The 13,613-nt window shown below is 35.0% G+C and overlaps 2 protein-coding genes across 2 annotated transcripts; both read right to left on the minus strand.

The window, feature by feature from the left end:
- Nucleotides 1-323: 323 nt before the first annotated feature.
- msrb1b (methionine sulfoxide reductase B1b) lies at nt 324-6,570 on the minus strand. The gene is given in 5 exon segments (XM_036217244.1): nt 324-3,743; nt 5,179-5,296; nt 5,363-5,505; nt 6,039-6,068; nt 6,071-6,570. Coding segments are annotated over 5 exon segments (330 nt in total). The 5' UTR covers nt 6,093-6,570; the 3' UTR covers nt 324-3,726.
- Nucleotides 6,571-6,635: 65 nt separating this feature from the next.
- neurl2 (neuralized E3 ubiquitin protein ligase 2) lies at nt 6,636-8,842 on the minus strand. Its single transcript, XM_024285437.2, has 2 exons — nt 8,092-8,842; nt 6,636-6,751 (listed from the first exon to the last, which is right to left on the minus strand). The coding sequence occupies exons 1-2, from the start codon at nt 8,840-8,842 to the stop codon at nt 6,636-6,638; spliced, it is 867 nt and encodes a 288-aa protein (XP_024141205.1).
- Between the last annotated feature and the right edge of the window lie 4,771 nt (nt 8,843-13,613).

The raw sequence follows: 13,613 nt of genomic DNA on the forward strand, positions 1-13,613 counted from the left end.
GTTTTACTTCTATTTTCTTTTTCTTACATTTTTATTTTATTAAAATTTTCCTTATTTTTCTTTCCTTCTTATTTATATATTTTTTATTGTTTTTTCCTTTTTTTAATTTTATTTATTTTTCTCATTCTTTTTATTTTTTTACATTTTTCTCCCCTTTTCTTTTCTTTTTTTTTTCGACATTTTTTGTGTTATTAATTTTTGTTCTTATTTTTTCATTTGTTGACCTTTGACCTTGACAAAAGGTCACCAATTCCCTATTTTTTTACTTCTAGTACCTTCTAAAAATGTAAACTTTTGAGGATTTAAATCCCTTTCCTCCTGACTTCTCGAATCATTGTGAAGCTATATGGAAAAAAATGTTGGTTTAAGAATTTGTGAATCTTAAACGGTGTTAGCATGATGAGCTAGCTAAAATGGCGTTCCCCTGTTGCTTTCACATTATTTCTTAGAATTTTGTGAAAATGTAATAACCCTACATGAATCGTTGGCTCAAGCCGAACAAAACAATATATCATACGATATGAAAATATTAGGAATATGGGCGTGAGTAACAAAAAAATAAAAAAAAAACCTCCGTTGCTAACGAAATCCAAAAATTGACTTTTGCCGATTCTTCTAAAAATGACATTGATGTCCTCGTCAGCCCCGGACGACCAAAAAAGCAAATGGTTGCTATGGAGATCAAATCAACAGAAACCTGCTATTCAGAAAAGTATCAGAAGGACAGGAAGGGGCGTGGAGCAGCCGCTCAACCGGTGAGGCGGGTCAAAAGTGAACGTTAGGGCAGGTGAGGCAGCGCCTGCGGGTCATACAGCTCTGTTTGTGGCTTTAATTCTTTTTTTATCGTATTGGTTTTGCAATTAAACTACATTCATGCACAGGCAAGACTGTTCTAGCAGAAATCAGATGTTTGAAACTCTCCTGGTGGAAATGGAGCTCAGTCAGGAAGAAATAACCATTTTAATGATCATTAAAATGACTCCAACTTGAACAGGAAAAGACTTACGGACAGAAAAACATCGACCGAGTTCTTGTTAGTCGAGGAAATCCCACTTTTGCACTTTTGGTAAACCGATGAGAGCTCCGTAAACAAAATAAACAACAAAAAACAATCTGAGTTTATTCAAAAAAGAAATCTTGAAACATTATTTGGGAACCAAGAGAAAATGTTCTTTATTCTGCTTCTGTGAAACAACTAAACAAAGAGTGTCCTGAATAAAACCTGGAATCCCACAGAGCTCCTCTAGAGTCCTGGAGGGTGTTTCTGATGAGATCTGGGATCCCTGGAATGTGTTTTCTGTATGTTCACATGTGCGTCTGCGTGCGTTTACTTCCTTTGTAATAATAGCCCTCAGCCTCCCAGCAGGCGGCCGGCTCTCATCGAAACCTCAGGGTCTCTGCCAGCTTCAGATACCAGAGGGTACGGCCTGCAGACGGGCCGCAGAGCAGGGAGCCCGGCCTCGGTTTGCTGCTGAAGGAACCAGCCTCTATAATTAATGCCAGCCAGCAGTAATCTGCCTGTTTCTGTCAAGACAGAAATCTGACGGCAGGAGCAGGTTGTCCAGGACAGACTGGAGGAGGATGTCGCCACCTACAGGTAACAAGCTAGAACTGTCTGGATCGCTCATTTAGAGTCCTGGAGAGTTAAAAAAAGAAGTTCCCACAAATGAGTGTTTCTTAACAAACAATGATTAGGACTGGAAGATTTTAAAATAGAATAGAACAGAAGAATTTGTGTGCAAAAAATGGTCATATGTGCACATAAAATTATGAAATTAAAATCATTTCTGCACAAAAAGTAGCAATTTATGCACATGAAATAGTAAGTTATGCACACCAAATAGTAATTGTTGCACAAAAAGTAACATTTAATGGACACAAAATAGTAATTCATGCACAAAAAGTAGCATTTATTGCACACCAAATAGTAAGTCATGCACACCAAATAGCAATTTATGCACAAAAAGTAGCATTTAATGCACACCAAATAGTAATTCATGCACACCAAATAGTAATTCATGCACACCAAATAGTAATTCATGCACACCAAATAGTAATTTATGCACACCAAATAGTAATTTATGCACAAAAAGTAGCATCTAATGCACACAAAATACTAATTCATGCACACCAAATAGTAATTTATGCACACCAAATAATAATTTATGCACACCAAATAGTAATTCATGCACACCAAATAGTAATTTATGCACAAAAAGTAGCATCTAATGCACACAAAATAGTAATTCATGCACACCAAATAGTAATTTATGCACACCAAATAATAATTTATGCACATCAAATAGTAATTCATGCACACCAAATAGTAATTTATGCACACCAAATAATAATTTATGCACACCAAATAGTAATGTATGCACACCAAATAGTAATTCATGCACAAAAAGTAGCATTTAATGCACACAAAATGGTCATCTGTGCACAAAAAAATTAGAAATTTGTGCAAACAAAATGGTCATTTGTTGCCAAAAATAGCTATTTGTGGCCCAAAAAAGTATTGACTTGTGCACACAAAATAACAATTTATGCACAAAAAAAGTAGAAAATTTGTGGACTCCAAACGGTCAAAAAGCTGATAAAATGCTCATTTTTGGCCACAAAATGTTTGGAAAAAAATGCTCATTTTGCAAAGACAATAGGCTTTTGTGACCAACATTAATATTAGCATCTACAGTTACTAAAATGGTCAATTATGCACACAAATGCACATTTTTAAGGGATTAAATCTTTATTTGTTGCCATGACACCATCTCCACGACTTTGTAAAACCAGATGAGTTAATTGTACTTTTAAAAAATATTTAATAAAGGAAATACATTTTTTGAGTAAAGTCGAAATGCAAAATGTTCCATTTTTAAGCTGTTTGACTTAATTTGAAAAACACTGGAGTCAATTTAAAGTCAGATGTCTAAAACAATTTTATCTTTAAGCAAATTGAACTTAAAATTAGAGTTTTACTAAAAAAATGTGGATTAAAATTTGTACCATTTAGTTTTTTAAATTGTAAATTAAATGTTTTATCAGTCAGAACATATTGCATCATTTTCATCCGTTTAATTGAAAACACAGCAGCACATATGACATCACTTTCAACATTTTGTTCTTAATTTGTGGAGAAATGAAGCAGAAAACTGTTGAAGTAAATTTAAACCCTCAAAAAATAAAGTTTTGATGCTTTTAAACATGTTCTGAATGACAATCTAATAAACTCTTTAATCATTTAAAGAAAACTGCAGGTATGAATGACATCATTTGGTTTTATTTGTAGTTTTCTTTTACACAAGCATCAAAAATGAAAGAATATTTAGTGTCTTTTCTGACAAATCAAATTCTCAACAATCATAACAAAAACTTACAGTACATGAAAACCTGAAATCTGAGCAGAATTCTGGTTCCAGTGCATAGATAATATTTGTGCAACATGATCAGCAGAGTATAAATCTGTATTTGTGTCCATTTTATGTTAAGAATATTAAAGCGAGCGTTCATCTGGAGTATTTAGCAGCAGCTGCTGTCGTGTTTCATGAAGAGGCTCACAGGATCGATGGTCTGAATGTGAGGAACTGATGAGATGAAAGCTTCGTTAAGCTGGTCAAAGATTCGTCAGTGGTCAGGGCGTCCTTCTCAGGCCTTTCCCCCGTCCACGTCACCCGCTGACCCGTCCCGCTCGCCGCACACGTGTTCTGGATGCTTCCGTCTCGCTCTTTACTGCTTGTCTTTAACTGGAGAAAAGAAGAAGGAAAAACCAGGAAACTTGAGTAAACTGATGACAAAAACCCACAAAAAGAAAAATGAAGATTTGATAAAATTAGATCCTAAAGATATAGTAATATTAGTGGAGATACGTATCTCGACACATTCCAAAATACTATATTTCACTTTTTTTTTCTTTAATTACAACCTAGAAAAACTCCCACAGCTGAACCAGAACAACTTTTTACAATTTTCTTTAAAGAGTACAACTTAAAAAAATCATGTGATAAATGTGCGATTAATTAATCGTGACCTGTAATTATTTAATCAAATTTAATCGCAATTAAACCTAATAATTGCGTTGAAAAGTCTAATTTTAAGGTATTCTATTGAAGTTTTTAACATTGTGGTAGTAAAAGATCGAAATAAAAATAACAAGGTGGTAATAATGAGATTAACACACTTAAAGAAATTATGCTAATTGCTAAAATGTCTGTAGTTAATTAATCGATTTTAATCGCAATGACTTTTAACCTAATAATTGCAGTAAAAAGCCTCATTTTGAGGAACTTTATTAAAGTTTGTAACAAAAAAGATTGAAACAAAACTAAAAAAGTAGCAAAAATAGATTAACACAATAAAAAAAAAAAATAATGCTAAACGCTAAAATATCTATAATTAATTAATCGAATTAATCGATTTTAATCGTATTTTTTTTAACCAAATAATTGCGGTGAAAAATGTCATTTTGAGGTATTTTATTTAACTTTGTGACATTGTGGCGCAATAAAAGATCTAAATGAAATTAAAAATGTGGCAAAGGTGAGAATAATGCAATAAAAAATGATGGTAAACACTAAAATGTATGTAATTAATCTAATTAATCGATTTTAATCGCAATTTTTAATCAAATAATTGAGGTGAAAAGTCTAATTTTGAGGTATTGTATTTCAGTTTGACATTGTGGTAGTAAAAGATTGAAATAAAACTAAAAAAGTGGAAAAAATAGATTAACGCAATAAAAAAAATAATGCTTGACGCTAAAATGTCTATAATTAATGAATCCAATTAATCGGTTCTAATCTCAATGATTTATAACCTAGTAACTGCCGTGAAAAGTCTCATTTTGAGGCATTTTATTTAAGTTTGTGACATTTAAGTAGAAAAAGATTGAAATAAAACTAAAAAGATGGAAAAAATGAGATTAACACAATTTATAAAATGTATAAGCGCTAAAATGTCTGTAATTAATTAATGGGGTTAACGAGATAACTTGACAGCCCTAATTATAAGTAAACATTTTGATCCTGCAGAATCCAAGAAACAGTTTTCATTGGAACTTTTAAAATTAATTTGACAATTTGTTTCTTGTTTGTTTATTTTAGGCAGCACCAATTACAATGAAAACTAAAATAATTATAAAATAAAATAAACCTGGTGTCTTACACCTAAATGCTCTCCCACCTTTGTTGGGGACAAACTTTAGCGAGTGGCTGAATATTCAAAAGCGCGACTTTCCCTCCACCGGACCGTCGTTGACAAACTCGTGACCCAGTCCACTGCTGCACTTTCCACACAGAACCTGGGAGATTACAGACACCAGATGTTAGATTTAACACCAAACATTTACGAAAAATCGGCCGCAGACCTTGTAGGCGGTGAGAGTCTCCATCAGTTTGGTGACGCTGTCCTCCCGGAGAGTCTCGGTGAAGGCCGGCCAAGGAGACGAGTGAGCGAACTTGGACCGGCTGGAGAACAGAGGATGGTTGCAGTTGGAGCACACGTAGATTCCTGCAGGAAATATGTCAATGTAGGTTAGAAAAGCAAATATTTCAGGAGAGAAAGCAAACTCCCTTCTTGGACTTTAATTCAAAATGTGAACAAGATATAAAAATGTTTAGTTTTTCATAGTAATATATGTATTTTTTTTAAATAAACCCAAAATTTAGTTTTTTTTTTCCTGTGTGGGTTCTTAATGAAAATACACATTATAACTTCATCTTTAAAAGAAAGTAATACAAAACACAAACACATTTTTAAATAATAATCCCTAATAGTTAATTATTTTAATGTAAAATTTAATTTTAGAGTATATTTTCAGTTATCAGTAAATTAAAAAAAAGTCAACTCACATTTCAATAAACCATTTTAGCTTTATTTTTACATAATGTTTTTCTATAAAAATGTGAAAATTAGCCCCTTTCTCCCAAACCGGAAATAACAAAAATGCGGAGAATAAAATAGAAAAAGGTTATTTTTATCCTCCATAATCCTGTCTAAAACCGAGAGAAATCCTCGCTCCATGACGGCCATAGCATTCTCACCTGGTTTAAAATGATCCTTGTAAATTTCCCGCCAACAAATCTACAAAAAGACATGTTTGATGCTTTAACGGGTGAGCTAAAAGCAAAATAAACCTTAATCTCTGCCGCTTTGGGAACGTCCTGTAGCCAAACTCTCGCGAGAACTTGAGGTTAAGGGAGATGTTTTTTTTAAAGCTCCGCCTATTGATTTTGTCAGAACTGCCGCTAGATGTCACTGTTTGACACAATAAAGAGTCTTGTTTTAAATAAATTGACTAAATTTAAGGATTCTGAGCCATAATACTACAAAATAAATGAACAAACTAATAAATGCACAATATTTTATCATATTTACCAACATCTTTTGTTAATACAACATTCAAACTTAAGTAAATTCTGTCCTAACTATTAAAAAACTGAAAATCAATATGAGCTTTTAGACACTATAAAACATTGAATATCTCCAAATGATGAAATGTATTCTTTTATTGTTTTTTTAAACAAAACAAATGGCCGTTAGTAAAAAAAAAAAAAAAAAAAAAGAAAGAAAGAAAAATCACTTATGTTTTGTAGCAGGAACCTTTGAGACATGAACGTATATTTTTTTTATTTTGTGCTTCATTCATATTTGCAGATATGCTTTAGCGCCTCAGGCAGCTCCAGCCAGTCGATCGCCATCCTGTGGACGATGTTCTTCTGGATGGCCTTCCTGCACAGTGTTTGCAATGATGAAACTGGAGAAAAAAGAATAAAAATATATGAACATGATGGTCAATTCAGTGAAACAACAATAAATAATCAAAAGAGGAATTGCTAGATTTACACATTTTTTCATTATATTACATCATGCAATTTGCAGTTTGACACAATACAAAGATATTTTCATATTGCAAAGAAAAAAAAAGAATTTTTAAAGATGCAAAAATCTTACAAAAATAGGATCTACACAGATATACTTTAAAAGAACTTTAGCGTTGAATACAGTTATTTAAAAGCACAATGCAAAATTAGTAGAAGCTTTAATTTACGGTGAAACAGGTAACAAGTAAAGGAACAAAAAGAGGACAAAATACCAGAATGTAACCATCACAGAAACAAGAGAACAAATACAAAGGTTTTCTTAAAAAACTAAAGTAAAGTAAAACACAGTTATTTAGAAGCACAAAACAAGTCTGATATAATTTGATGCAAGTAAAAGAACAAAGAAAGGACAAAACACATAAAAAAGTATTGCAGGGTTTCAAAAAGGCAAAAATACAGAGCCTCTAAAGGGACATAGAAGTAAAAAAAAAATTGATCAGATACTATCTGGTGTGCATCAGTTACTATCTGGTGTGCATCAGTTACTCTCTGGTGTGCATCCGTTACTATCTAGTGAGCGTCAAATACTATCAGCTGAGCACCAGATACTATCTGGTGAACATAAGTTACTATCTAGTGAGCATCAGATACTATCTGGGGAGCATTAGATACTATCTGGTGAGCATCAGTTACTATCTGGTGAACATAAGTTACTATCTGGTGAGCATCAGATACTATCTGGTGAGCATCAGTTACTATCTGGTGAGCATCAGATACTATCTGGTGAGCATCAGTTACTATCTGGTGAGCATAAGTTACTATCTAGTGAGCATCAGATACTATCTGGTGAGCATCAGATCCTTTCTGGTGTGCATAAGTTACTCTCTGGTGTGCATCAGTTACTATTTTGTGCTCACCAGTTAGTATCTAGTGAGTAACAGTTGTTATCTGGTATGCAACAGTTAGTAACTGGTGCACAGCAGCTACTATCTGGTACTCACCAGTTACTTTGTGGTGAGCACAAGTAAGTAACCACAAACATTTAACATCAATTTTTTTTCTTTGTCCCTTTAGGGGCTCTATAAATTGAAACACACTTTTTGGGGGGTGGTTAAGAAAAAGTTTTTTTCCTATAATTTTTTTAAACTTTGATGTCCCTTTAGGGGTTTCATACAGAAAAGTCAAACTCTGAAAACCTCTTTTAATTAGAGTTGAGGCTCCTGTGACAGAACACGACCTGCACGACAACACAGTCCTAAAACGTGACACTCACAGCCGTACTCCACTTGAACGATGCGGACACACTTGGTGGCAGCAAAGACGTCCACCACGGCGTACAACGGGTTGGTGGTTGGGATCCCCTTGGCGGAGGCTCCCATGTCCTCGCCGTTGATTACGATGTGCATGTCAGCCTGACCCCGGGTCCTCGGGACCCACAGGACTCCGATTCTGCTGCGCCTGGCTGTGGGGGGCAGAGTGTTGGTCTTGTACAGATCGTCCAGGATGTGGCTGAAGCGTCCGGGACGACTGCGACCAACCAGCTTGTCTTTGGGGAGGCAAACATTCTCGATGTAGAGGTGAGTATCCGTGAAGAAGCTTTTCGTCTTCGAGTCGTGGCCATCTCCGTCTCTTTGAACTTCAGCTTCCCCGCGCCCCAACCTGTGACCTCCATCTTCGTTTTCTGGGCCCTCACCCTCCTCCACGACTTTGTTGTGGTTGCGAGTGATCGCAAACACCCAGCTGTCCCCCTGGTCGGTCAGATCTGGGATGGAGTACTCGGGGACCTCCTGGAAGCTTGCAGGGTCCCTGGCGGTCAGTCCGACCCGAAGGTGGCCACACCAGCCCAGCTCCTTCTCCTCTATCTCGATGAGAAAGATCTCGCCGGGTTTTAAGGGGGTTCTGCTGAAACAAACGCCGTTGGCGAAGCTTTCCACTCGGGTCGCCTGCGTTCCCGTGAGGTCCAGCTGGACGTTCGTCCCATGGATGGGGTGAAACTGCAGGAACTGGTCAAACTGGGGCTCCATTCTCCAAACATCCAAAGTGGATCCGATATAAAAAAAAAGGAGAAAAGTTGTCAGGCGTTCTGCAGGACAGCACGAGGTCCTGCTCCGCCGTGTCCCGGCTTCTGGCGGACGGCTATTTTTAAAAACTGTGTGTCAACAGATGGCGAGATGTGTGTGTGTGCAGCAGTGTTACGGGGGTTACCAGCACCCCCCCACCGGGACTTGTGGGAACACACGAGCCCCTCGGGTCTCTTTGCTCATTGATTTGCACTGAAGACACAGCAATTATCATGAGACCATATGCCGCCGAAATATGTGCAACTGCAGACGTTTCTTAGAAGCTTTCTAAAAATAGTCCTCGACAAAAACCTGCCCGGATTTCATTCTTATGTAAAGCAGCAATTAAAGTTAAACTTCCAAGACGGAGAGGTCAGAGGAGGCTCATGAGGGACGACAGAAAACTGCTCTTCAGAACGGAGACGCTTTAATCACCGCACTTCAGGAATGATGCTGCCATGTCTCTAACTGTCAGAAAATACCAGAAAAAATCATGACATGTTTTATTCAGTTATAGAAAAAGAAGGTGGTTTATGTTTTCATTAGGAAATACTGGTAGAAATACTGTTTCTAAAGTTTCCTCTTTTGTATCTTTTAATCACTTTTATAGTACTTCCTCACTTTTAGGGTAGTTTTACTGGTGATTTTATTCTATTTCATGACTGTTGTCCATGTTTCACTAGCTTTGATGCATGCTTTTTGTGTTTATATTTCGACCTTGTGTCTGTATATGAATAAATATCTAATGTAGTTTGAATTTATGTGTTTTACACATGTACTTTATGCTGGTTTTTGTCTTAGAATATTCACTTTTAATAAAAAATGTGTTTTTATTATTTATCCTCTGAGCTTGCTGCTTTCAGCGTGTGGAGATTTTATGTTTTTGTTGCTAATTTGGCTCTAAAAAAGCTATTTTTGGGGGTAAAACCTGAATTTCTACACTAATTTTGCATCTATTACTAAAAAATAAATAATTTAAATAATTGATTAATGTCAATTGGTCCCACGCAGCTTCGTTGTTTGAATTAAAATGACAAAAAATTCAATTTATACTCAAGTAAAATTAAAGCTGCAAAGACCATTGGGCCCGCCTCTACGCCACACCGCTGCCCTCGCCACCAACTGTACTTGCTAAGCAGCCACAACACACCCCTGACTCCCATCTTCTCTTTTATTAAGGCTGGTATGAGCAGTCTGAAACAAAATTATGAAAAAAACAATAATTTCAAAATGGCGGCCTTTCTGTTGGTTTATCTCCATAGCAACCATTTTATGTTTTGGTCGCCTTGGAATACCGAACAGATCGACGTCAGTTTCATAAGAATCTGCAAAAGTACATTTTTGAATTTCCTTAGCAACGGAGGTTATTTGCTAACCACGCCCACATTATGAATATGTTCATATCCTGTGTTATATCATTTTGTTCAGCTTTAGCCAGGGATCAATATATTACATTTTCACAGTATTCTGTTTAAAAATATGGGTGTAATAAGAGAACGCCGCTTTTGCGAGCTCGCCATGAGCACGCCGTTCAAAATCTACAACTTGTAATTGGAATATTTTTTTTCCGAATGCTTCCCAATGATAACCAAAAAATTAGGAAATGTTCAATGAAAATCCCGAGGATGAAGTTTTTTTTTTAATGCTGGTACTAAAATTTTTTTTTTTTCAATTCAAGATGATGGCCTATTTCTGAGGTCAAAGGTCGAGGAAACTCAAAGGGTCATTTTAGACTGCAGCTTATTGACATCGCAACAATAATAAAAAGAGTCACCTCAAGCTAACCTAACTGTAAATCTCAATCACAGATCCAGACCACACCTCCCCCACTGAGCCCTGGCCACGCCCCCTTTTGTGCATTTTTCAAATCAGAGTGGAGTGAGCCTCCAACCGTCCTGTTTGGTTACCCTTTAAAGTCCCACTCCCATCATCTTTTAAACCCTTTCCAAAGCGTTTCCAGAGGTCTTTTCATTACGATTACGTCGTTTTCAGCCAAAACAAAAACTATTTTTAAGAACAGTGAAATTTGCCTCTAAGTTGCGGGCGTGGCTGTTTGCATGGAGCAACTCCACCCCCCTTCCCGTCACCCATATCGTTGAGTATTCTCTCCTGTTAGCCTACAGCCCCTCACAAACTCACATTAGTGGAGAAATCTTTTTCAAACTGTAATTTTTCACAACAATTTGAATAAATAAATACTTAAAAATGCAAATTTGGAGAAAAATGCAACAAAAAAATATGCTAAAAACACAATTTTCAACAGTCTTTAATGAACAACAAATGAGTAAACGCTGATAATGTCCGTGGAGGCCTGAACGAATCCTCCGCTGCTCGTTTTCATATTAACACGTGAATGGCTCTAAAAATAGACGGCCGTGAACCAACGTGGCGCCGTCCGTTCCTTTGAATCATCTTTACCTCCGAGTTTCCGTAGAAACAAAGAAGCAGCAGAAGGTTTTCAGGGATGGAAATATGTCAAAGCTTTTAAGCTGAGGAAAAGCGGAAATATCAGCTGTGTTGATAAATGATTGACTAGAAACCAAGAAAAATATAAATAAATATAATAGTAGACTTCAAATGATTTTTATTATTAAAGGGAGTGAAATGTTTGACAGAAAAGAGAACAAAGAGTTTGACTCCACCCCTTAAATCATTTTTATTGGTTTTTAATAAAGTGCATAAAAAGTGTTTTGTTTGCTGTGGCGATGCAGAGACGGACAGATGAGAATAGACGGTTTCTCTGAGATGTTTGCGCTGAAGGAGGAAACGCTTGATGAGTGGAGGCTCGGTGAGATGAGGGGAAGATTCACGCTGGAGGAGCAGGAAAGATAAAATTAGAAAGACGATATTGGATGGTGTGGAGATAAAACCAGAGAATCACACAGGAGGAATACTGAGTCTGAAAAAGAACGTTCAGATTAAAAATCAACAAAAACTATTCTTAAAACGACTAGATAATTGGAATGCTGAATTCAAATCCTCCATTCGTTGAATCCTTGAGGGTTAACGCTCACAGTTTGTCATTTCTAGGTCTTCCAGTTATGTAGGCCAGAATCAACTGGAGGTTTTCTAGTATTCATCATAAAAGGAAGACAGTTTATTTGATTTATTGGTTTATTTTAAGCATTAATTATGCAATAATACGATAGAAGTTATAAAAACACAAATATATGAAACAACCTTTCAGATATAAAGTAATATTTTGATTAGAAAACAATTTAATGTGTAATTAAATAGTTTAAGAATAGACTTTTTGGGGGTAGATTGAAAATAAATAAACAATTAAAAATAAAAATATAATCGCACCCTTGTTGTTCACTGCAAAAACACTAAATATCACTTTTTTTTGTTAGTTTTATCTTTTTATACTTGGTATAAGACAAAACTATCTTATCGGTAAGTTTGTTTTAAGAAAATAAATCTCAAATTTCTTGCATTTAATCGCAGAAACATCTTATTTTGAGTCTTTTCTCTAATGAAACACATTTTTCTTTTACATTTTTCTGTACGTTTTGGCTCATATTTATAGTTTTTGAAATATCGACCTAAATATGCCTCATAGGAAATGAATAAGAAAGTCTTAAAATATAAAAAATGTAAGTAGATTAGCAACAAACGTTTAGTAATTTGCAAAAAAATTGGAATTTACTTAATATGCTAAAGTTTTTGGCTAATTTGTTATCTACTGGGGTTTTTTTTAGACTAATTTTTTTATTTGCAATTTTAGCAACATGCAAACGTTTTTGACTAATTTATTTTGACTAATTTTAGACAACTTTGGAGATGAGCTGGTAATTAATCAATCTGCTAGCTCTTATGGGCTAATTTGGCGTCCACTGAGGTTTTTTTATGCTAATTTGGAGTTTAGCTAATATTTAGCAACATGCTAACGTTTTTGACTAATTTTTTAAATCTATTTTATCTTCATGTTTTTATAGGCTAATTTAGAGTTAAATTTCTTTTTTACCAATATGCTAATGCTTTTAACAAATTTAGTTTACTGAGGAATTTTAGGCTATTCTGGAATTCAGCTAGTAATTATGCAACAAGATAGATTTTTTAGCTAATTTAGAGCTTAGCTCAAATTTAAGTAATATTTTGGCACATGTTAGGGATATTTAGGCAAATTTACAACATTTTTCAGAAATGTAGGTCAACTTCAGCGCTCTTTCATAGTTATTTAATGAAGTTTGCTGTCTTTTAGCAAATGTAACATTTTGCAAATATAGTTTTTGGATTTTCAGCAAATCCCTTCAGCAACTAAAGTAAAGTGTTGCATCATTTTCCGTTTTAGCATTCACACTAGCATTATAGCAGATAATGGAACTTTTCTAGTTTATGTAATTTTGTCACTTTGATTTTAAAATGTGTAATGTTTTAATTGATCTAAAATAAAGATAATCAGAGAATTGTAGCTTTTAAAATATTTCATTTTGGGAGAAAAATGTTTTTATATAAATGTACATACTTTAAAGATATAAAAATATACAAAGACACTTACTATAAACTATTTGAGTAAGTTACATGAGTGTCTATTGCTAATTACATTTTGTCTTAAAATAGCAGGAAACACAATTTATTTTAAGATATATACTTTATTCCAGTTCAATAATGTTTTACTAAAATAAGAAATAATGTTTAATATTCTGTATTTTTTCACTGATTTTGATCCTTTTGTGGTTTTTGTTGTCATATTTATTGTCACGTGGTGCCATAATCTGATGAAAGTGACGCA

This window comes from Oryzias melastigma, linkage group LG19, assembly GCF_002922805.2.
Source record: "Oryzias melastigma strain HK-1 linkage group LG19, ASM292280v2, whole genome shotgun sequence".
In the NCBI taxonomy this organism is placed as follows: Eukaryota; Metazoa; Chordata; class Actinopteri; order Beloniformes; family Adrianichthyidae; genus Oryzias; species Oryzias melastigma.

Coding starts and splice junctions, on each gene's coding strand:
- neurl2 (XM_024285437.2), bottom strand. CDS start 8,842: ATGGAGCCCCAGTTTGACCAGTTCCTGCAGTTTCACCCCATCCATGGG. Junction 6,752..8,091: donor CGTTCAAGTGGAGTACGGCT/GTGAGTGTCACG, acceptor TTTTTTCTCCAG/TTTCATCATTGCAAACACTG.